This window comes from Procambarus clarkii, chromosome 8 (assembly GCF_040958095.1).
Source record: "Procambarus clarkii isolate CNS0578487 chromosome 8, FALCON_Pclarkii_2.0, whole genome shotgun sequence".
NCBI classification, from domain to species: Eukaryota; Metazoa; Arthropoda; class Malacostraca; order Decapoda; family Cambaridae; genus Procambarus; species Procambarus clarkii.
In genome coordinates this window covers 51,643,572-51,669,256 of record NC_091157.1, presented here as the reverse complement: position 1 = coordinate 51,669,256, position 25,685 = coordinate 51,643,572, and the positions used below count along the sequence as shown (strand labels likewise).

The following is a 25,685-nucleotide window of genomic DNA, read 5'->3' as shown; positions in this document are numbered from 1 at the left end:
ACCTTTGAATCTTTGCATCAATGCTATGACGTTTGTGGTCAGATGGATGTTATCACGTATGTGTTCTTGTTGGAAGGTTTCAGTGGCAGTTCTCGAATCTGTATGTATGATAACATGTTGTCTGTGTTCAGCAAGAGTATGTTCCAAAGCATTTTGAATGGCTAGCATTTCTGTTTGTAAAGTTGAACACCCGTTTGAGAGTCTCCAACTAACTACAGAATTTCCTGCATGAACAAATCCACAAAGGCAGTGACGAGGGTTCGAACCTATGTCCGAGAGCATCCCATACACTGCCTTAATCGACTGAGTTACAACAAGGTTAAAAGAATTGCATCCAGAAGTTCTTCTGACTTTACTTGGACCCTGCAGCCTCTCCGAGACACAAACCATGATTTTACGCAATTACCCCATGCACTCGAGCTCTGTCAATAGGCCGTTCTACCTCTTTGCCCTTACTTCATTACACACAGAAATGGCAATAGGGTGATGCATCAAATGAACAAATACATATGGGCCGTAACGAGGGTTCGAACCTACGTCCGAGAGCATCCCAGACGCTGCCCTAATCGACTGAGCTACGACATGGTTAAAAGAATTGCAACCAGAAGTTCTACTTCAACTCTACTTCAGAATGCGCTCTATAAGTCATCTTAATTATTGGGACCGCTTAAAAGTTGACACACACTCCCGCTACACAAACACACCTCCTTGACAAACACCTCCAAGAATTACCGGATTCATACGTCAGGCTGCGAGCAGCCGCGTCCAAAAGCCTTTTTTGACCATACGACTAACCGGCGGGCTGAGGGGCCATTGAACCCCAGAAGCTACACAAGGAAAGACGCTGACTTGTGAAGAGTTTTTTAAATTTGTCAGTTACCAATCCAGTTTGGACTTGGGACTTGGCCAAGTGATGGTTCACTGACTTAAGTTTATTGTCTGTCTCTTGTGTTGAATGATTCCGTTGATCTTGAGTTGCCACTACTTCTTGCAGTTGTTTTTGTGGATTTTTATGGTCTGGTGTCTTGACTACCCGACTGTTGTTGGTTGTCTGTATGTCCATGTCGCGTTGTTTGTCCTCTTGTACTCTGTCTTGTCTCATTCTGTTTCTTGTGTAACTGAGGTCTGCTGCAGGATCTTGTCCATTATTACACAAGTGATTTCTTGAGTCAGTTGTTGTGAGGCGTTCTTCATCATCTGTAGGCAATTGATAATGGTCTCTGCCATGATCTTCAGGATGTTTTTATAGCTGGATTTCGGTAAAACAGTAAATTTGCTGTGTTGATTCCGAAAGTGATTGCTGTTCCTCCCATGTCTCACACTTGCCTTCTGGACTGTGTCTTGCCCTCCCACATCTCACACTGGTCCTGTATTGCATGTCCGCTCCACCCATCCTCACACACTTGCTTTATAATTATATAAAATATAATTGTGACTGTAAGGGTTGTATACGTGCCCGTCTTCTCTGGAATTACATGGGGTTGTATCGCAGCAACCTCCCCCCCCCCCTCCAACCAATAGACGTATACAGTACTGTACTCCGGCTTCTCCCAAAATGCCACATATAAGACTTGTTTTATGATAGTGAAGCAAGACACTTATCTTACTTAGTACACTTAAAAAACAGTCATGAACGTTTGGGCAAGATTTTTTTAATCGAGACTTACATAATTATTGTTTACTGTAAGATTAGAATAATGTTTGTTTCTCTCTCAGGAACAGCAGGGTGCTATTAACAGAACAAAAAGGAGGACCCGCGTTTTAGCCAATCTGATTGTCTTAAAGCGCCATAGGTCCCTGGTTTCCAATGATGGTCTTCCCCCGGTCGTCTAGGTCCAGAACCACCACCATGATTAAATGATCATGAAAATTTTGAAGAATTCTGTAAAAGAAAAATAAAATTATTTCCATTTCAATAATTTTTCCAATGTTAGAGTGTTTGATTTTCATTTATGACTTATTTGTGTTTATTTTACTTTTCCTGTGATACCTCCTGTGTGTGTGTGTGTACTTACCTATTTGTACTCACCTATTTGTGCTTGCGGGGGTTGAGCTTTGGCTCTTTGGTCCCGCCTCTCAACTGTCAATCAACTGGTGTACAGATTCCTGAGCCTAGTGGGCTCTATCATATCTACATTTAAAACTGTGTATGGAGTCAGCCTCCACCACATCACTGCCTAATGCATTCCATCCGTTAACTAACCTGACACTGAAAAAGTTCCTTCTAACGTCTCTGTGGCTCATGTGGGTACTCAGTTTCCACCTGTGTCCCCTTGTTCGCGTCCAAGGAACGTGTCCCTTGTTCGCGTTGTGTGTGTGTGTGTGTGTGTGTGTGTGTGTGTGTGTGTGTGTGTGTGTGTGTGTGTGTGTGTGTGTGTGTGTGTGTGTGTGTGTGTGTGTGTGTGTGTGTGTGTGTGTGTGTGTGTGTGTGTGTGTGTGTGTGTGTGTGTGTGTGTGTGTGTGTGTGTGTGTGTGTGTGTGTGTGTGTGTGTGTGTGTGTGTGTGTGTGTGTGTGTGTGTGTGTGTGTGTGTGTGTGTGTGTGTGTGTGTGTGTGTGTGTGTGTGTGTGTGTGTGTGTGTGTGTGTGTGTGTGTGTGTGTGTGTGTGTGTGTGTGTGTGTGTGTGTGTGTGTGTGTGTGTGTGTGTGTGTGTGTTTGTCTGCGTTCATGAGTGCGTGCGTGAGTGCATGCGTGGGTGCGTGCTTGCTTGAGTGCTTGCTTTCTTGCGTGCTTGCTTGTGTGTGTGTGTGTGTGTACTCACCTAATTGTGCTTATGGGGGTTGAGCTCTGGCTCTTTGTTCCCGCCTCTCAACCGTCAATCAACTGATGTACAGATTCTTGAGCCTACTGGGCTCTATCCCATCTACATTTGAAACTGTGTATGGAGTCAGCCTCCACCACACCACTTCCTAATGCATTTCATTTACTAACTACTCTGATTCTGAAAACGTTCTTTCTAATGTCTCTGTGGCTCATTTGGGTACTCGGCTTCCACCTGTGTACTCACCTAGTTGTGTTTGCGGGGTTAAGCTCTGGCTCTTTGGTCCCGCCTCTCAACCGTCAATCAACAGGTGTACAGATTCCTGAGCCTATCGGGCTCTGTCATATCTACACTTAAAACTGTGTATGGAGTCATCCTCCACCACATCACCCCCTAATGCATTCCATTTGTCAACCACTCTGACACTAAAAAAGTTCTTTCTAATATCTCTGTGGCTCATTTGGGCACTCAGTTTCCACCTGTGTCCCCTTGTGCGTGTTCCCTTTGTGTTAAATAGACTGTCTTTATCTACCCTATCAATTCCCTTCAGAATCTTGAATGTGGTGATCATGTCCCCCCTAACTCTTCTGTCTTCCAGCGAAGTGAGGTTTAATTCCCGTAGTGTCTCCTCGTAGCTCATACCTCTCAGCTCGGGTACTAGTCTGGTGGCAAACCTCAGAACCTTTTCCAGTTTAGTCTTATCCTTGACTAGATATGGACTCCATGCTGGGGCTGCATACTCCAGGATTGGCCTGACATATGTGGTATACAAAGTTCTGAATGATTCTTTACACAAGTTTCTGAATGCCGTTCGTATGTTGGCCAGCCTGGCATATGCCGCTGATGTTATGCGCTTGATATGTGCTGCAGGAGACAGGTCTGGCGTGTTATCAACCCCCAAGTCTTTTTCCTTCTTTGACTCCTGAAGAATTTCCTCTCCCAGATGATACCTTGTATCTGGCCTCCTGCTCCCTACACCTATCTTCATTACATTACATTTGGTTGGGTTAAACTCTAACAACCATTTGTTCGACCATTCCTTCAGCTTGTCTAGGTCTTCTTGAAGCCTCAAACAGTCCTCTTCTGTTTTAATCCTACTCATAATTTTAGCATCGTCCGCAAACATTGAGAGAAATGAATCGATACCCTCCAGGAGATCATTTACATATATCAGAAACAAGATAGGACCGAGTACAGAGCCCTGTGGGACTCCACTGGTGACTTCACGCCAATCGGAGGTCTCACCCCTCACCGTAACTCTCTGCTTCATATTGCTTAGATACTCCCTTATCCACTGGAGCACCTTACCAGCTACACCTGCCTGTCTCTCCAGCTTATGTACCAGCCTCTTATGCGGTACTGTGTCAAAGGCTTTCCGACAATCCAAGAAAATGCAGTCCGCCCAGCCCTCTCTTTCTTGCTTAATCTGTGTCACCTGATCGTAGAATTCTATCAAGCCTGTAAGGCAAGATTTACCCTCCCTGAACCCATGTTGGCGATTTGTCACGAAGTCCCTTCTCTCTAGATGTGTTACCAGGTTTTTTCTCACGATCTTCTCCATCACCTTGCATGGTATACAAGTCAAGGACACTGGCCTGTAGTTCAGTGCCTCTTGTCTGTCGCCCTTTTCGTAAATTGGGACCACATTCGCCGTCTTCCATATTTCTGATATGGAAGTTGGTAAGTACCCGACGGCCTTGACCTTTGAATCTTTGCATCAATGCTATGACGTTTGTGGTCAGATGGATGTTATCACGTATGTGTTCTTGTTGGAAGGTTTCAGTGGCAGTTCTCGAATCTGTATGTATGATAACATGTTGTCTGTGTTCAGCAAGAGTATGTTCCAAAGCATTTTGAATGGCTAGCATTTCTGTTTGTAAAGTTGAACACCCGTTTGAGAGTCTCCAACTAACTACAGAATTTCCTGCATGAACAAATCCACAAAGGCAGTGACGAGGGTTCGAACCTATGTCCGAGAGCATCCCATACACTGCCTTAATCGACTGAGTTACAACAAGGTTAAAAGAATTGCATCCAGAAGTTCTTCTGACTTTACTTGGACCCTGCAGCCTCTCCGAGACACAAACCATGATTTTACGCAATTACCCCATGCACTCGAGCTCTGTCAATAGGCCGTTCTACCTCTTTGCCCTTACTTCATTACACACAGAAATGGCAATAGGGTGATGCATCAAATGAACAAATACATATGGGCCGTAACGAGGGTTCGAACCTACGTCCGAGAGCATCCCAGACGCTGCCCTAATCGACTGAGCTACGACATGGTTAAAAGAATTGCAACCAGAAGTTCTACTTCAACTCTACTTCAGAATGCGCTCTATAAGTCATCTTAATTATTGGGACCGCTTAAAAGTTGACACACACTCCCGCTACACAAACACACCTCCTTGACAAACACCTCCAAGAATTACCGGATTCATACGTCAGGCTGCGAGCAGCCGCGTCCAAAAGCCTTTTTTGACCATACGACTAACCGGCGGGCTGAGGGGCCATTGAACCCCAGAAGCTACACAAGGAAAGACGCTGACTTGTGAAGAGTTTTTTAAATTTGTCAGTTACCAATCCAGTTTGGACTTGGGACTTGGCCAAGTGATGGTTCACTGACTTAAGTTTATTGTCTGTCTCTTGTGTTGAATGATTCCGTTGATCTTGAGTTGCCACTACTTCTTGCAGTTGTTTTTGTGGATTTTTATGGTCTGGTGTCTTGACTACCCGACTGTTGTTGGTTGTCTGTATGTCCATGTCGCGTTGTTTGTCCTCTTGTACTCTGTCTTGTCTCATTCTGTTTCTTGTGTAACTGAGGTCTGCTGCAGGATCTTGTCCATTATTACACAAGTGATTTCTTGAGTCAGTTGTTGTGAGGCGTTCTTCATCATCTGTAGGCAATTGATAATGGTCTCTGCCATGATCTTCAGGATGTTTTTATAGCTGGATTTCGGTAAAACAGTAAATTTGCTGTGTTGATTCCGAAAGTGATTGCTGTTCCTCCCATGTCTCACACTTGCCTTCTGGACTGTGTCTTGCCCTCCCACATCTCACACTGGTCCTGTATTGCATGTCCGCTCCACCCATCCTCACACACTTGCTTTATAATTATATAAAATATAATTGTGACTGTAAGGGTTGTATACGTGCCCGTCTTCTCTGGAATTACATGGGGTTGTATCGCAGCAACCTCCCCCCCCCCCTCCAACCAATAGACGTATACAGTACTGTACTCCGGCTTCTCCCAAAATGCCACATATAAGACTTGTTTTATGATAGTGAAGCAAGACACTTATCTTACTTAGTACACTTAAAAAACAGTCATGAACGTTTGGGCAAGATTTTTTTAATCGAGACTTACATAATTATTGTTTACTGTAAGATTAGAATAATGTTTGTTTCTCTCTCAGGAACAGCAGGGTGCTATTAACAGAACAAAAAGGAGGACCCGCGTTTTAGCCAATCTGATTGTCTTAAAGCGCCATAGGTCCCTGGTTTCCAATGATGGTCTTCCCCCGGTCGTCTAGGTCCAGAACCACCACCATGATTAAATGATCATGAAAATTTTGAAGAATTCTGTAAAAGAAAAATAAAATTATTTCCATTTCAATAATTTTTCCAATGTTAGAGTGTTTGATTTTCATTTATGACTTATTTGTGTTTATTTTACTTTTCCTGTGATACCTCCTGTGTGTGTGTGTGTACTTACCTATTTGTACTCACCTATTTGTGCTTGCGGGGGTTGAGCTTTGGCTCTTTGGTCCCGCCTCTCAACTGTCAATCAACTGGTGTACAGATTCCTGAGCCTAGTGGGCTCTATCATATCTACATTTAAAACTGTGTATGGAGTCAGCCTCCACCACATCACTGCCTAATGCATTCCATCCGTTAACTAACCTGACACTGAAAAAGTTCCTTCTAACGTCTCTGTGGCTCATGTGGGTACTCAGTTTCCACCTGTGTCCCCTTGTTCGCGTCCAAGGAACGTGTCCCTTGTTCGCGTTGTGTGTGTGTGTGTGTGTGTGTGTGTGTGTGTGTGTGTGTGTGTGTGTGTGTGTGTGTGTGTGTGTGTGTGTGTGTGTGTGTGTGTGTGTGTGTGTGTGTGTGTGTGTGTGTGTGTGTGTGTGTGTGTGTGTGTGTGTGTGTGTGTGTGTGTGTGTGTGTGTGTGTGTGTGTGTGTGTGTGTGTGTGTGTGTGTGTGTGTGTGTGTGTGTGTGTGTGTGTGTGTGTGTGTGTGTGTGTGTGTGTGTGTGTGTGTGTGTGTGTGTGTGTGTGTGTGTGTGTGTGTGTGTGTGTGTGTGTGTGTGTGTGTGTGTGTTTGTCTGCGTTCATGAGTGCGTGCGTGAGTGCATGCGTGGGTGCGTGCTTGCTTGAGTGCTTGCTTTCTTGCGTGCTTGCTTGTGTGTGTGTGTGTGTGTACTCACCTAATTGTGCTTATGGGGGTTGAGCTCTGGCTCTTTGTTCCCGCCTCTCAACCGTCAATCAACTGATGTACAGATTCTTGAGCCTACTGGGCTCTATCCCATCTACATTTGAAACTGTGTATGGAGTCAGCCTCCACCACACCACTTCCTAATGCATTTCATTTACTAACTACTCTGATTCTGAAAACGTTCTTTCTAATGTCTCTGTGGCTCATTTGGGTACTCGGCTTCCACCTGTGTACTCACCTAGTTGTGTTTGCGGGGTTAAGCTCTGGCTCTTTGGTCCCGCCTCTCAACCGTCAATCAACAGGTGTACAGATTCCTGAGCCTATCGGGCTCTGTCATATCTACACTTAAAACTGTGTATGGAGTCATCCTCCACCACATCACCCCCTAATGCATTCCATTTGTCAACCACTCTGACACTAAAAAAGTTCTTTCTAATATCTCTGTGGCTCATTTGGGCACTCAGTTTCCACCTGTGTCCCCTTGTGCGTGTTCCCTTTGTGTTAAATAGACTGTCTTTATCTACCCTATCAATTCCCTTCAGAATCTTGAATGTGGTGATCATGTCCCCCCCTAACTCTTCTGTCTTCCAGCGAAGTGAGGTTTAATTCCCGTAGTGTCTCCTCGTAGCTCATACCTCTCAGCTCGGGTACTAGTCTGGTGGCAAACCTCAGAACCTTTTCCAGTTTAGTCTTATCCTTGACTAGATATGGACTCCATGCTGGGGCTGCATACTCCAGGATTGGCCTGACATATGTGGTATACAAAGTTCTGAATGATTCTTTACACAAGTTTCTGAATGCCGTTCGTATGTTGGCCAGCCTGGCATATGCCGCTGATGTTATGCGCTTGATATGTGCTGCAGGAGACAGGTCTGGCGTGTTATCAACCCCCAAGTCTTTTTCCTTCTTTGACTCCTGAAGAATTTCCTCTCCCAGATGATACCTTGTATCTGGCCTCCTGCTCCCTACACCTATCTTCATTACATTACATTTGGTTGGGTTAAACTCTAACAACCATTTGTTCGACCATTCCTTCAGCTTGTCTAGGTCTTCTTGAAGCCTCAAACAGTCCTCTTCTGTTTTAATCCTACTCATAATTTTAGCATCGTCCGCAAACATTGAGAGAAATGAATCGATACCCTCCAGGAGATCATTTACATATATCAGAAACAAGATAGGACCGAGTACAGAGCCCTGTGGGACTCCACTGGTGACTTCACGCCAATCGGAGGTCTCACCCCTCACCGTAACTCTCTGCTTCATATTGCTTAGATACTCCCTTATCCACTGGAGCACCTTACCAGCTACACCTGCCTGTCTCTCCAGCTTATGTACCAGCCTCTTATGCGGTACTGTGTCAAAGGCTTTCCGACAATCCAAGAAAATGCAGTCCGCCCAGCCCTCTCTTTCTTGCTTAATCTGTGTCACCTGATCGTAGAATTCTATCAAGCCTGTAAGGCAAGATTTACCCTCCCTGAACCCATGTTGGCGATTTGTCACGAAGTCCCTTCTCTCTAGATGTGTTACCAGGTTTTTTCTCACGATCTTCTCCATCACCTTGCATGGTATACAAGTCAAGGACACTGGCCTGTAGTTCAGTGCCTCTTGTCTGTCGCCCTTTTCGTAAATTGGGACCACATTCGCCGTCTTCCATATTTCTGATATGGAAGTTGGTAAGTACCCGACGGCCTTGACCTTTGAATCTTTGCATCAATGCTATGACGTTTGTGGTCAGATGGATGTTATCACGTATGTGTTCTTGTTGGAAGGTTTCAGTGGCAGTTCTCGAATCTGTATGTATGATAACATGTTGTCTGTGTTCAGCAAGAGTATGTTCCAAAGCATTTTGAATGGCTAGCATTTCTGTTTGTAAAGTTGAACACCCGTTTGAGAGTCTCCAACTAACTACAGAATTTCCTGCATGAACAAATCCACAAAGGCAGTGACGAGGGTTCGAACCTATGTCCGAGAGCATCCCATACACTGCCTTAATCGACTGAGTTACAACAAGGTTAAAAGAATTGCATCCAGAAGTTCTTCTGACTTTACTTGGACCCTGCAGCCTCTCCGAGACACAAACCATGATTTTACGCAATTACCCCATGCACTCGAGCTCTGTCAATAGGCCGTTCTACCTCTTTGCCCTTACTTCATTACACACAGAAATGGCAATAGGGTGATGCATCAAATGAACAAATACATATGGGCCGTAACGAGGGTTCGAACCTACGTCCGAGAGCATCCCAGACGCTGCCCTAATCGACTGAGCTACGACATGGTTAAAAGAATTGCAACCAGAAGTTCTACTTCAACTCTACTTCAGAATGCGCTCTATAAGTCATCTTAATTATTGGGACCGCTTAAAAGTTGACACACACTCCCGCTACACAAACACACCTCCTTGACAAACACCTCCAAGAATTACCGGATTCATACGTCAGGCTGCGAGCAGCCGCGTCCAAAAGCCTTTTTTGACCATACGACTAACCGGCGGGCTGAGGGGCCATTGAACCCCAGAAGCTACACAAGGAAAGACGCTGACTTGTGAAGAGTTTTTTAAATTTGTCAGTTACCAATCCAGTTTGGACTTGGGACTTGGCCAAGTGATGGTTCACTGACTTAAGTTTATTGTCTGTCTCTTGTGTTGAATGATTCCGTTGATCTTGAGTTGCCACTACTTCTTGCAGTTGTTTTTGTGGATTTTTATGGTCTGGTGTCTTGACTACCCGACTGTTGTTGGTTGTCTGTATGTCCATGTCGCGTTGTTTGTCCTCTTGTACTCTGTCTTGTCTCATTCTGTTTCTTGTGTAACTGAGGTCTGCTGCAGGATCTTGTCCATTATTACACAAGTGATTTCTTGAGTCAGTTGTTGTGAGGCGTTCTTCATCATCTGTAGGCAATTGATAATGGTCTCTGCCATGATCTTCAGGATGTTTTTATAGCTGGATTTCGGTAAAACAGTAAATTTGCTGTGTTGATTCCGAAAGTGATTGCTGTTCCTCCCATGTCTCACACTTGCCTTCTGGACTGTGTCTTGCCCTCCCACATCTCACACTGGTCCTGTATTGCATGTCCGCTCCACCCATCCTCACACACTTGCTTTATAATTATATAAAATATAATTGTGACTGTAAGGGTTGTATACGTGCCCGTCTTCTCTGGAATTACATGGGGTTGTATCGCAGCAACCTCCCCCCCCCCCCTCCAACCAATAGACGTATACAGTACTGTACTCCGGCTTCTCCCAAAATGCCACATATAAGACTTGTTTTATGATAGTGAAGCAAGACACTTATCTTACTTAGTACACTTAAAAAACAGTCATGAACGTTTGGGCAAGATTTTTTTAATCGAGACTTACATAATTATTGTTTACTGTAAGATTAGAATAATGTTTGTTTCTCTCTCAGGAACAGCAGGGTGCTATTAACAGAACAAAAAGGAGGACCCGCGTTTTAGCCAATCTGATTGTCTTAAAGCGCCATAGGTCCCTGGTTTCCAATGATGGTCTTCCCCCGGTCGTCTAGGTCCAGAACCACCACCATGATTAAATGATCATGAAAATTTTGAAGAATTCTGTAAAAGAAAAATAAAATTATTTCCATTTCAATAATTTTTCCAATGTTAGAGTGTTTGATTTTCATTTATGACTTATTTGTGTTTATTTTACTTTTCCTGTGATACCTCCTGTGTGTGTGTGTGTACTTACCTATTTGTACTCACCTATTTGTGCTTGCGGGGGTTGAGCTTTGGCTCTTTGGTCCCGCCTCTCAACTGTCAATCAACTGGTGTACAGATTCCTGAGCCTAGTGGGCTCTATCATATCTACATTTAAAACTGTGTATGGAGTCAGCCTCCACCACATCACTGCCTAATGCATTCCATCCGTTAACTAACCTGACACTGAAAAAGTTCCTTCTAACGTCTCTGTGGCTCATGTGGGTACTCAGTTTCCACCTGTGTCCCCTTGTTCGCGTCCAAGGAACGTGTCCCTTGTTCGCGTTGTGTGTGTGTGTGTGTGTGTGTGTGTGTGTGTGTGTGTGTGTGTGTGTGTGTGTGTGTGTGTGTGTGTGTGTGTGTGTGTGTGTGTGTGTGTGTGTGTGTGTGTGTGTGTGTGTGTGTGTGTGTGTGTGTGTGTGTGTGTGTGTGTGTGTGTGTGTGTGTGTGTGTGTGTGTGTGTGTGTGTGTGTGTGTGTGTGTGTGTGTGTGTGTGTGTGTGTGTGTGTGTGTGTGTGTGTGTGTGTGTGTGTGTGTGTGTGTGTGTGTGTGTGTGTGTGTGTGTGTTTGTCTGCGTTCATGAGTGCGTGCGTGAGTGCATGCGTGGGTGCGTGCTTGCTTGAGTGCTTGCTTTCTTGCGTGCTTGCTTGTGTGTGTGTGTGTGTGTACTCACCTAATTGTGCTTATGGGGGTTGAGCTCTGGCTCTTTGTTCCCGCCTCTCAACCGTCAATCAACTGATGTACAGATTCTTGAGCCTACTGGGCTCTATCCCATCTACATTTGAAACTGTGTATGGAGTCAGCCTCCACCACACCACTTCCTAATGCATTTCATTTACTAACTACTCTGATTCTGAAAACGTTCTTTCTAATGTCTCTGTGGCTCATTTGGGTACTCGGCTTCCACCTGTGTACTCACCTAGTTGTGTTTGCGGGGTTAAGCTCTGGCTCTTTGGTCCCGCCTCTCAACCGTCAATCAACAGGTGTACAGATTCCTGAGCCTATCGGGCTCTGTCATATCTACACTTAAAACTGTGTATGGAGTCATCCTCCACCACATCACCCCCTAATGCATTCCATTTGTCAACCACTCTGACACTAAAAAAGTTCTTTCTAATATCTCTGTGGCTCATTTGGGCACTCAGTTTCCACCTGTGTCCCCTTGTGCGTGTTCCCTTTGTGTTAAATAGACTGTCTTTATCTACCCTATCAATTCCCTTCAGAATCTTGAATGTGGTGATCATGTCCCCCCTAACTCTTCTGTCTTCCAGCGAAGTGAGGTTTAATTCCCGTAGTGTCTCCTCGTAGCTCATACCTCTCAGCTCGGGTACTAGTCTGGTGGCAAACCTCAGAACCTTTTCCAGTTTAGTCTTATCCTTGACTAGATATGGACTCCATGCTGGGGCTGCATACTCCAGGATTGGCCTGACATATGTGGTATACAAAGTTCTGAATGATTCTTTACACAAGTTTCTGAATGCCGTTCGTATGTTGGCCAGCCTGGCATATGCCGCTGATGTTATGCGCTTGATATGTGCTGCAGGAGACAGGTCTGGCGTGTTATCAACCCCCAAGTCTTTTTCCTTCTTTGACTCCTGAAGAATTTCCTCTCCCAGATGATACCTTGTATCTGGCCTCCTGCTCCCTACACCTATCTTCATTACATTACATTTGGTTGGGTTAAACTCTAACAACCATTTGTTCGACCATTCCTTCAGCTTGTCTAGGTCTTCTTGAAGCCTCAAACAGTCCTCTTCTGTTTTAATCCTACTCATAATTTTAGCATCGTCCGCAAACATTGAGAGAAATGAATCGATACCCTCCAGGAGATCATTTACATATATCAGAAACAAGATAGGACCGAGTACAGAGCCCTGTGGGACTCCACTGGTGACTTCACGCCAATCGGAGGTCTCACCCCTCACCGTAACTCTCTGCTTCATATTGCTTAGATACTCCCTTATCCACTGGAGCACCTTACCAGCTACACCTGCCTGTCTCTCCAGCTTATGTACCAGCCTCTTATGCGGTACTGTGTCAAAGGCTTTCCGACAATCCAAGAAAATGCAGTCCGCCCAGCCCTCTCTTTCTTGCTTAATCTGTGTCACCTGATCGTAGAATTCTATCAAGCCTGTAAGGCAAGATTTACCCTCCCTGAACCCATGTTGGCGATTTGTCACGAAGTCCCTTCTCTCTAGATGTGTTACCAGGTTTTTTCTCACGATCTTCTCCATCACCTTGCATGGTATACAAGTCAAGGACACTGGCCTGTAGTTCAGTGCCTCTTGTCTGTCGCCCTTTTCGTAAATTGGGACCACATTCGCCGTCTTCCATATTTCTGATATGGAAGTTGGTAAGTACCCGACGGCCTTGACCTTTGAATCTTTGCATCAATGCTATGACGTTTGTGGTCAGATGGATGTTATCACGTATGTGTTCTTGTTGGAAGGTTTCAGTGGCAGTTCTCGAATCTGTATGTATGATAACATGTTGTCTGTGTTCAGCAAGAGTATGTTCCAAAGCATTTTGAATGGCTAGCATTTCTGTTTGTAAAGTTGAACACCCGTTTGAGAGTCTCCAACTAACTACAGAATTTCCTGCATGAACAAATCCACAAAGGCAGTGACGAGGGTTCGAACCTATGTCCGAGAGCATCCCATACACTGCCTTAATCGACTGAGTTACAACAAGGTTAAAAGAATTGCATCCAGAAGTTCTTCTGACTTTACTTGGACCCTGCAGCCTCTCCGAGACACAAACCATGATTTTACGCAATTACCCCATGCACTCGAGCTCTGTCAATAGGCCGTTCTACCTCTTTGCCCTTACTTCATTACACACAGAAATGGCAATAGGGTGATGCATCAAATGAACAAATACATATGGGCCGTAACGAGGGTTCGAACCTACGTCCGAGAGCATCCCAGACGCTGCCCTAATCGACTGAGCTACGACATGGTTAAAAGAATTGCAACCAGAAGTTCTACTTCAACTCTACTTCAGAATGCGCTCTATAAGTCATCTTAATTATTGGGACCGCTTAAAAGTTGACACACACTCCCGCTACACAAACACACCTCCTTGACAAACACCTCCAAGAATTACCGGATTCATACGTCAGGCTGCGAGCAGCCGCGTCCAAAAGCCTTTTTTGACCATACGACTAACCGGCGGGCTGAGGGGCCATTGAACCCCAGAAGCTACACAAGGAAAGACGCTGACTTGTGAAGAGTTTTTTAAATTTGTCAGTTACCAATCCAGTTTGGACTTGGGACTTGGCCAAGTGATGGTTCACTGACTTAAGTTTATTGTCTGTCTCTTGTGTTGAATGATTCCGTTGATCTTGAGTTGCCACTACTTCTTGCAGTTGTTTTTGTGGATTTTTATGGTCTGGTGTCTTGACTACCCGACTGTTGTTGGTTGTCTGTATGTCCATGTCGCGTTGTTTGTCCTCTTGTACTCTGTCTTGTCTCATTCTGTTTCTTGTGTAACTGAGGTCTGCTGCAGGATCTTGTCCATTATTACACAAGTGATTTCTTGAGTCAGTTGTTGTGAGGCGTTCTTCATCATCTGTAGGCAATTGATAATGGTCTCTGCCATGATCTTCAGGATGTTTTTATAGCTGGATTTCGGTAAAACAGTAAATTTGCTGTGTTGATTCCGAAAGTGATTGCTGTTCCTCCCATGTCTCACACTTGCCTTCTGGACTGTGTCTTGCCCTCCCACATCTCACACTGGTCCTGTATTGCATGTCCGCTCCACCCATCCTCACACACTTGCTTTATAATTATATAAAATATAATTGTGACTGTAAGGGTTGTATACGTGCCCGTCTTCTCTGGAATTACATGGGGTTGTATCGCAGCAACCTCCCCCCCCCCCTCCAACCAATAGACGTATACAGTACTGTACTCCGGCTTCTCCCAAAATGCCACATATAAGACTTGTTTTATGATAGTGAAGCAAGACACTTATCTTACTTAGTACACTTAAAAAACAGTCATGAACGTTTGGGCAAGATTTTTTTAATCGAGACTTACATAATTATTGTTTACTGTAAGATTAGAATAATGTTTGTTTCTCTCTCAGGAACAGCAGGGTGCTATTAACAGAACAAAAAGGAGGACCCGCGTTTTAGCCAATCTGATTGTCTTAAAGCGCCATAGGTCCCTGGTTTCCAATGATGGTCTTCCCCCGGTCGTCTAGGTCCAGAACCACCACCATGATTAAATGATCATGAAAATTTTGAAGAATTCTGTAAAAGAAAAATAAAATTATTTCCATTTCAATAATTTTTCCAATGTTAGAGTGTTTGATTTTCATTTATGACTTATTTGTGTTTATTTTACTTTTCCTGTGATACCTCCTGTGTGTGTGTGTGTGTGTGTGTGTGTGTACTTACCTATTTGTACTCACCTATTTGTGCTTGCGGGGGTTGAGCTTTGGCTCTTTGGTCCCGCCTCTCAACTGTCAATCAACTGGTGTACAGATTCCTGAGCCTAGTGGGCTCTATCATATCTACATTTAAAACTGTGTATGGAGTCAGCCTCCACCACATCACTGCCTAATGCATTCCATCCGTTAACTAACCTGACACTGAAAAAGTTCCTTCTAACGTCTCTGTGGCTCATGTGGGTACTCAGTTTCCACCTGTGTCCCCTTGTTCGCGTCCAAGGAACGTGTCCCTTGTTCGCGTTGTGTGTGTGTGTGTGTGTGTGTGTGTGTGTGTGTGTGTGTGTGTGTGTGTGTGTGTGTGTGTGTGTGTGTGTGTGTGTGTGTGTGTGTGTGTGTGTGTGTGTGTGTGTGTGTGTGTGTGTGTGTGTGTGTGTGTGTGTGTGTGTGTGTGTGTGTGTGTGTGTGTGTGTGTGTGTGTGTGTGTGTGTGTGTGTGTGTGTGTGTGTGTGTGTGTGTGTGTGTGTGTGTGTGTGTGTGTGTGTGTGTGTGTGTGTGTGTGTGTGTGTGTGTGTGTGTGTGTGTGTGTGTGTGTGTGTGTGTGTGTGTGTGTGTGTGTGTGTGTGTGTGTGTGTGTGTGTGTGTGTGTGTGTGTGTGTGTGTGTGTGTGTGTGTGTGTGTGTGTTTGTCTGCGTTCATGAGTGCGTGCGTGAGTGCATGCGTGGGTGCGTGCTTGCTTGAGTGCTTGCTTTCTTGCGTGCTTGCTTGTGTGTGTGTGTGTGTGTACTCACCTAATTGTGCTTATGGGGGTTGAGCTCTGGCTCTTTGTTCCCGCCTCTCAACCGTCAATCAACTGATGTACAGATTCTTGAGCCTACTGGGCTCTATCCCATCTACATTTGAAACTGTGTATGGAGTCAGCCTCCACCACACCACTTCCTAATGCATTTCATTTACTAACTACTCTGATTCTGAAAACGTTCTTTCTAATGTCTCTGTGGCTCATTTGGGTACTCGGCTTCCACCTGTGTACTCACCTAGTTGTGTTTGCGGGGTTAAGCTCTGGCTCTTTGGTCCCGCCTCTCAACCGTCAATCAACAGGTGTACAGATTCCTGAGCCTATCGGGCTCTGTCATATCTACACTTAAAACTGTGTATGGAGTCATCCTCCACCACATCACCCCCTAATGCATTCCATTTGTCAACCACTCTGACACTAAAAAAGTTCTTTCTAATATCTCTGTGGCTCATTTGGGCACTCAGTTTCCACCTGTGTCCCCTTGTGCGTGTTCCCTTTGTGTTAAATAGACTGTCTTTATCTACCCTATCAATTCCCTTCAGAATCTTGAATGTGGTGATCATGTCCCCCCTAACTCTTCTGTCTTCCAGCGAAGTGAGGTTTAATTCCCGTAGTGTCTCCTCGTAGCTCATACCTCTCAGCTCGGGTACTAGTCTGGTGGCAAACCTCAGAACCTTTTCCAGTTTAGTCTTATCCTTGACTAGATATGGACTCCATGCTGGGGCTGCATACTCCAGGATTGGCCTGACATATGTGGTATACAAAGTTCTGAATGATTCTTTACACAAGTTTCTGAATGCCGTTCGTATGTTGGCCAGCCTGGCATATGCCGCTGATGTTATGCGCTTGATATGTGCTGCAGGAGACAGGTCTGGCGTGTTATCAACCCCCAAGTCTTTTTCCTTCTTTGACTCCTGAAGAATTTCCTCTCCCAGATGATACCTTGTATCTGGCCTCCTGCTCCCTACACCTATCTTCATTACATTACATTTGGTTGGGTTAAACTCTAACAACCATTTGTTCGACCATTCCTTCAGCTTGTCTAGGTCTTCTTGAAGCCTCAAACAGTCCTCTTCTGTTTTAATCCTACTCATAATTTTAGCATCGTCCGCAAACATTGAGAGAAATGAATCGATACCCTCCAGGAGATCATTTACATATATCAGAAACAAGATAGGACCGAGTACAGAGCCCTGTGGGACTCCACTGGTGACTTCACGCCAATCGGAGGTCTCACCCCTCACCGTAACTCTCTGCTTCATATTGCTTAGATACTCCCTTATCCACTGGAGCACCTTACCAGCTACACCTGCCTGTCTCTCCAGCTTATGTACCAGCCTCTTATGCGGTACTGTGTCAAAGGCTTTCCGACAATCCAAGAAAATGCAGTCCGCCCAGCCCTCTCTTTCTTGCTTAATCTGTGTCACCTGATCGTAGAATTCTATCAAGCCTGTAAGGCAAGATTTACCCTCCCTGAACCCATGTTGGCGATTTGTCACGAAGTCCCTTCTCTCTAGATGTGTTACCAGGTTTTTTCTCACGATCTTCTCCATCACCTTGCATGGTATACAAGTCAAGGACACTGGCCTGTAGTTCAGTGCCTCTTGTCTGTCGCCCTTTTCGTAAATTGGGACCACATTCGCCGTCTTCCATATTTCTGATATGGAAGTTGGTAAGTACCCGACGGCCTTGACCTTTGAATCTTTGCATCAATGCTATGACGTTTGTGGTCAGATGGATGTTATCACGTATGTGTTCTTGTTGGAAGGTTTCAGTGGCAGTTCTCGAATCTGTATGTATGATAACATGTTGTCTGTGTTCAGCAAGAGTATGTTCCAAAGCATTTTGAATGGCTAGCATTTCTGTTTGTAAAGTTGAACACCCGTTTGAGAGTCTCCAACTAACTACAGAATTTCCTGCATGAACAAATCCACAAAGGCAGTGACGAGGGTTCGAACCTATGTCCGAGAGCATCCCATACACTGCCTTAATCGACTGAGTTACAACAAGGTTAAAAGAATTGCATCCAGAAGTTCTTCTGACTTTACTTGGACCCTGCAGCCTCTCCGAGACACAAACCATGATTTTACGCAATTACCCCATGCACTCGAGCTCTGTCAATAGGCCGTTCTACCTCTTTGCCCTTACTTCATTACACACAGAAATGGCAATAGGGTGATGCATCAAATGAACAAATACATATGGGCCGTAACGAGGGTTCGAACCTACGTCCGAGAGCATCCCAGACGCTGCCCTAATCGACTGAGCTACGACATGGTTAAAAGAATTGCAACCAGAAGTTCTACTTCAACTCTACTTCAGAATGCGCTCTATAAGTCATCTTAATTATTGGGACCGCTTAAAAGTTGACACACACTCCCGCTACACAAACACACCTCCTTGACAAACACCTCCAAGAATTACCGGATTCATACGTCAGGCTGCGAGCAGCCGCGTCCAAAAGCCTTTTTTGACCATACGACTAACCGGCGGGCTGAGGGGCCATTGAACCCCAGAAGCTACACAAGGAAAGACGCTGACTTGTGAAGAGTTTTTTAAATTTGTCAGTTACCAATCCAGTTTGGACTTGGGACTTGGCCAAGTGATGGTTCACTGACTTAAGTTTATTGTCTGTCTCTTGTGTTGAATGATTCCGTTGATCTTGAGTTGCCACTACTTCTTGCAGTTGTTTTTGTGGATTTTTATGGTCTGGTGTCTTGACTACCCGACTGTTGTTGGTTGTCTGTATGTCCATGTCGCGTTGTTTGTCCTCTTGTACTCTGTCTTGTCTCATTCTGTTTCTTGTGTAACTGAGGTCTGCTGCAGGATCTTGTCCATTATTACACAAGTGATTTCTTGAGTCAGTTGTTGTGAGGCGTTCTTCATCATCTGTAGGCAATTGATAATGGTCTCTGCCATGATCTTCAGGATGTTTTTATAGCTGGATTTCGGTAAAACAGTAAATTTGCTGTGTTGATTCCGAAAGTGATTGCTGTTCCTCCCATGTCTCACACTTGCCTTCTGGACTGTGTCTTGCCCTCCCACATCTCACACTGGTCCTGTATTGCATGTCCGCTCCACCCATCCTCACACACTTGCTTTATAATTATATAAAATATAATTGTGACTGTAAGGGTTGTATACGTGCCCGTCTTCTCTGGAATTACATGGGGTTGTATCGCAGCAACCTCCCCCCCCCCTCCAACCAATAGACGTATACAGTACTGTACTCCGGCTTCTCCCAAAATGCCACATATAAGACTTGTTTTATGATAGTGAAGCAAGACACTTATCTTACTTAGTACACTTAAAAAACAGTCATGAACGTTTGGGCAAGATTTTTTTAATCGAGACTTACATAATTATTGTTTACTGTAAGATTAGAATAATGTTTGTTTCTCTCTCAGGAACAGCAGGGTGCTATTAACAGAACAAAAAGGAGGACCCGCGTTTTAGCCAATCTGATTGTCTTAAAGCGCCATAGGTCCCTGGTTTCCAATGATGGTCTTCCCCCGGTCGTCTAGGTCCAGAACCACCACCATGATTAAATGATCATGAAAATTTTGAAGAATTCTGTAAAAGAAAAATAAAATTATTTCCATTTCAATAATTTTTCCAATGTTAGAGTGTTTGATTTTCATTTATGACTTATTTGTGTTTATTTTACTTTTCCTGTGATACCTCCTGTGTGTGTGTGTGTGTGTGTGTGTACTTACCTATTTGTACTCACCTATTTGTGCTTGCGGGGGTTGAGCTTTGGCTCTTTGGTCCCGCCTCTCAACTGTCAATCAACTGGTGTACAGATTCCTGAGCCTAGTGGGCTCTATCATATCTACATTTAAAACTGTGTATGGAGTCAGCCTCCACCACATCACTGCCTAATGCATTCCATCCGTTAACTAACCTGACACTGAAAAAGTTCCTTCTAACGTCTCTGTGGCTCATGTGGGTACTCAGTTTCCACCTGTGTCCCCTTGTTCGCGTCCAAGGAACGTGTCCCTTGTTCGCGTTGTGTGTGTGTGTGTGTGTGTGTGTGTGTGTGTGTGTGTGTGTGTGTGTGTGTGTGTGTGTGTGTGTGTGTGTGTGTGTGTGTGTGTGTGTGTGTGTGTGTGTGTGTGTGTGTGTGTGTGTGTGTGTGTGTGTGTGTGTGTGTGTGTGTGTGTGTGTGTGTGTGTGTGTGTGTGTGTGTGTGTGTGTGTGTGTGTGTGTGTGTGTGTGTGTGTGTGTGTGTGTGTGTGTGTGTGTGTGTGTGTGTGTGTGTGTGTGTGTGTGTGTGTGTGTGTGTGTGTGTGTGTGTGTGTGTGTGTGTGTGTGTGTGTGTGTGTGTGTGTGTGTGTGTGTGTGTGTGTGTGTGTGTGTGTGTGTGTGTGTGTGTGTGTGTGTGTGTGTGTGTGTGTGTGTGTGTGTGTGTGTGTGTGTGTGTGTGTGTGTGTGTGTGTGTGTGTGTGTGTGTGTGTGTGTGTGTGTGTGTGTGTGTGTGTGTGTGTGTGTGTGTGTGTGTGTGTGTGTGTGTGTGTGTGTGTGTGTGTGTGTGTGTGTGTGTGTGTGTGTGTGTGTGTGTGTGTGTGTGTGTGTGTGTGTGTGTGTGTGTGTGTGTGTGTGTGTGTGTGTGTGTGTGTGTGTGTGTGTGTGTGTGTGTGTGTGTGTGTGTGTGTGTGTGTGTGTGTGTGTGTGTGTGTGTGTGTGTGTGTGTGTGTGTGTGTGTGTGTGTGTGTGTGTGTGTGTGTGTGTGTGTGTGTGTGTGTGTGTGTGTGTGTGTGTGTGTGTGTGTGTGTGTGTGTGTGTGTGTGTGTGTGTGTGTGTGTGTGTGTTTGTCTGCGTTCATGAGTGCGTGCGTGAGTGCATGCGTGGGTGCGTGCTTGCTTGAGTGCTTGCTTGAGTGCTTGCTTTCTTGCGTGCTTGCTTGTGTGTGTGTGTGTGTGTGTACTCACCTAATTGTGCTTATGGGGGTTGAGCTCTGGCTCTTTGGTCCCGCCTCTCAATCGTCAATCAACTGATATACAGATTCTTGAGCCTACTGGGCTCTATCACATCTACATTTGAAACTGTGTATGGAGTCAGCCTCCACCACACCACTTCCTAATGCATTTCATTTACTAACTACTCTGATACTGAAAACGTTCTTTCTAATGTCTCTGTGGCTCATTTGGGTACTCGGCTTCCACCTGTGTACTCACCTAGTTGTGTTTGCGGGGTTAAGCTCTGGCTCTTTGGTCCCGCCTCTCAACCGTCAATCAACAGGTGTACAGATTCCTGAGCCTATCGGGCTCTGTCGTATCTACACTTGAAACTGTGTATGGAGTCAGCCTCCACCACATCACCCCCTAATGCATTCCATTTGTCAACCACTCTGACACTAAAAAAGTTCTTTCTAATATCTCTGTGGCTCATTTGGGCACTCAGTTTCCACCTGTGTCCCCTTGTGCGTGTTCCCTTTGTGTTAAATAGACTGTCTTTATCTACCCTATCAATTCCCTTCAGAATCTTGAATGTGGTGATCATGTCCCCCCTAACTCTTCTGTCTTCCAGCGAAGTGAGGTTTAATTCCCGTAGTCTCTCCTCGTAGCTCATACCTCTCAGCTCGGGTACTAGTCTGGTGGCAAACCTCTGAACCTTTTCCAGTTTAGTCTTATCCTTGACTAGATATGGACTCCATGCTGGCGCTGCATACTCCAGGATTGGCCTGACATATGTGGTATACAAAGTTCTGAATGATTCTTTACACAAGTTTCTGAATGCCGTTCGTATGTTGGCCAGCCTGGCATATGCCGCTGATGTTATGCGCTTGATATGTGCTGCAGGAGACAGGTCTGGCGTGATATCAACCCCCAAGTCTTTTTCCTTCTTTGACTCCTGAAGAATTTCCTCTCCCAGATGATACCTTGTATCTGGCCTCCTGCTCCCTACACCTATCTTCATTACATTACATTTGGTTGGGTTAAACTCTAACAACCATTTGTTCGACCATTCCTTCAGCTTGTCTAGGTCTTCTTGAAGCCTCAAACAGTCCTCTTCTGTTTTAATCCTTCTCATAATTTTAGCATCGTCCGCAAACATTGAGAGAAATGAATCGATACACTCCGGGAGATCATTTACATATATCAAAAACAAGATAGGACCGAGTACAGAGCCCTGTGGGACTCCACTGGTGACTTCACGCCAATCGGAGGTCTCACCCCTCACCGTAACTCTCTGCTTCATATTGCTTAGATACTCCCTTATCCACTGGAGCACCTTACCAGCTACACCTGCCTGTCTCTCCAGCTTATGTACCAGCCTCTTATGCGGTACTGTGTCAAAGGCTTTCCGACAATCCAAGAAAATGCAGTCCGCCCAGCCCTCTCTTTCTTGCTTAATCTGTGTCACCTGATCGTAGAATTCTATCAAGCCTGTAAGGCAAGATTTACCCTCCCTGAACCCATGTTGGCGATTTGTCACGAAGTCCCTTCTCTCCAGATGTGTTACCAGGTTTTTTTCTCACGATCTTCTCCATCACCTTGCATGGTATACAAGTCAAGGACACTGGCCTGTAGTTCAGTGCCTCTTGTCTGTCGCCCTTTTTGTATATTGGGACCACATTCGCCGTCTTCCATATTTCTGATATGGAAGTTGGTAAGTACCCGACGGCCTTGACCTTTGAATCTTTGCATTAATGCTATGACGTTTGTGGTCAGATGGATGTTATCACGTATGTGTTCTTGTTGGAAGGTTTCAGTGGCAGTTCTCGAATCTGTATGTATGATAACATGTTGTCTGTGTTCAGCAAGAGTATGTTCCAAAGCATTTTGAATGACTAGCATTCTGTTTGTAAAGTTGAACACCCGTTTGAGAGTCTCCAACTAACTACAGAATTTCCTGCATGAACAAATCCACAAAGGCAGTGACGAGAGTTCGAACCTATGTCCGAGAGCATCCCGTACACTGCCTTAATCGACTGAGTTACAACAAGGTTAAAAGAATTGCATCCAGAAGTTCTTCTGACTTTACTTGGACCCTGCAGCCTCTCCGAGACACAAACCATGATTTTACGCAATTACCCCATGCACTCGAGCTCTGTCAATAGGCCGTTCTACCTCTTCGCCCTTACTTCATTACACACAGAAATGACAATAGCGTGATGCATCAAATGAACAAATACATATGGGCCGTAACGAGGGTTCGAACCTACGTCCGAGAGCATCCCAGACGCTGCCCTAATCGACTGAGCTACGACATGGTGTTTACCCAAGTGGTGTTTATAAAAATAAATACGCATCCAGAGTTCTTTATCCACTTCTCCAAACGATGTTTACAAAAATAAATATGTATCAAGAATTGTCTATCCATCTTATCCAAATGATGTTGAAAAAAAATACACATACAGAGTTTCTATCCACTTATCCAAAAGATGTTTACATAATAAATACGCCTTTCTAAGACAACTTTATGCATTAAAAATTCAATCCTATACATCATTACTATCTTCCATGCTCATTTTAATTGTCATTGGCACTCTTTTACACGACTTTATACATCAAAATGATACTTTCAAAGAATCTTCATTCGCCAATGACACTCTCAAAAACATTAGGAATACTCTCTCTGTCGTATATCAACATAAAAGAATACTCTCAGAGTAAAAAAAGTTAATCTCTTATAGGAACAAATCCACAAGGGCCGTGACGAGGATTCGAACCTGCATCCGAGAGCATCCCAGATGCTTCCTTAATCGATTGAGCTACGACATGGTCAAAAGAGTTGAAACCGAAGTTTTACTGAACTTACTGGATCCTGCAGCCTCTCCGAGGCACAAACCAGGGTTTTATGCAACTCCCTCGTGCACTCGAGCTATGTCAATAGGCCGTTCTCCCTCTTCGCCTTTACTTCATTACACACAGAAATCACAATTGCGTGATACATTAAATGAACAAATCCACAAGGGACGTGATGAGGATTCGAACTTGCATCCGAGAGCAAACCGGACGCTGCCTTAATCGACTGAGCTACGACATGGTCAAAAGAGTTGTGATTTCTAATTTCTGTGTGTAATGAAGTAAGGGCGAAGAGGGAGAACGGCCTATTGACATAACTCGAGTGCATGGGAGAGTTGTATAAAACCCTGGTTTGTGTCTCGGAGAGGCTGCAGGATCCAGTAAGTTCAGTAGAACTTCGGTTTCAACTCTTTTGACCATGTCGTAGCTCAGTCAATTAAGGCAGCGTCTGGGATACTCTCGGACGCAGGTTCGAATCCTCGTCACGGTCCTTGTGGATTTCTTCATTTGATGCCTCACACAACTGTGATTTCTGTGTGTAATGAAGTAAGGGCGAAGAGGGAGAATGGCCTATTGACACAACTCGAGTGCATGGGAGAATTGTGTAAAACCCTGGTTTGTGCCTCGGAGAGGCTGCAGGATCCAGTAAGTTCAGTAGAACTTTGGTTTCAACTCTTTAGACCATGTCGTAGCTCAGTCGATTAAGGCAGCGTCTGGAATGCTCTTGGACGCAGGTTCGAATCCTCGTCATGGCCCTTGTGGATTTGTTCATTTGATGCATCACACAATTGTGATTTCTGTGTGTAATTTCTTAAACATCGAGAATAGTCATCAAACATTACATATAACTCTCTCTATAACAAACATTGTCTTTCATTCAATAAACAAGTAGTCAAGGGCAACTTTCCAAGACATAAATAAACCAAAGTCTGTGCTAAACTTTCTAAGACAAGACGTGTTGAAGCCTCAAAGAACTTTTTAAGAAATACGATATATCAAAAAAAGCATTTACAACTTTATGTACTAATAAACTTATGCTTCAATGGAAAACTCATAAAATAACTTTCTTCATACAATAGCACAAGTTCACTAAGTTATTTACAATAAAAACTCGCATTATCATTTATTATATATTGCAAAATACAATTCTTTAAGTAACTAGTTCACTTTTTGTAACAAACTTCCATTTCAGTTTAGTAATTAATAGCAGTACCTGCCACGCGTTGCTGTGGCTCAGTCTGGGTAAGTGGGAAAGAAAGAAAAGGGGAAGCACACGTTTCTAATATGTTTAATTTTACAATGCTTGTGGGTATACAATATTTTTTGTTGTTCCATTGTCTGTGGAGATATAGAGACTGTCTGGTTTGCCGACTCTAGAACATGCAAAATATAATTGTCCATGTGGAAATCAATCCGTGTTTAGATATAAACTGTACAATTCTGAAGATTAGCCCTGATCTTTGTTGATGGTGATTGCAAACGCCAATCGAATTGAAATTACAATCTCTTAAATTGAAATGGCATATCTGTTGGAATCATAGGAATGCGAGGAATTAGGACATCTTCACCTTTGAAACGTCCTGTCAAGATTGTTGCTTCTACGACGACGCTGAATAATTTTTGTTACTGCAAGCCGCGAGGCATTGCAAAGTTTTGGCTGGTTGATATTTCGCAACATGACAATTGGCACGCCGATTTTCAATTGCAGTACGTTTGATGGTATCCCTGGCAGATGAGTGTATTCAAAAATTTTGTTGGATAATTAACCGCTTCATCTGCTTCCTCAACAGTGTCGACGGACTTGTATGTGACTGCCTCGCTTTGAATG

General features: G+C 44.4%; 1 protein-coding gene across 1 annotated transcript in view; it reads right to left on the bottom strand.

The window, feature by feature from the left end:
* The window catches only part of LOC138361457 (centromere-associated protein E-like), a 32,084-nt gene extending 17,733 nt beyond the window's left edge, over positions 1-14,351 (bottom strand). The window contains exons 1-4 of the mRNA XM_069320791.1: positions 14,138-14,351; positions 9,741-10,088; positions 5,310-5,657; positions 850-1,197 (exon numbers count right to left, since the gene is read on the bottom strand). Coding sequence (XP_069176892.1) covers positions 850-1,197; positions 5,310-5,657; positions 9,741-10,088; positions 14,138-14,351 — 1,258 coding nt within the window. The remainder of the gene's footprint in view (positions 1-849; positions 1,198-5,309; positions 5,658-9,740; positions 10,089-14,137) is intronic.
* Positions 14,352-25,685: the final 11,334 nt, after the last annotated feature.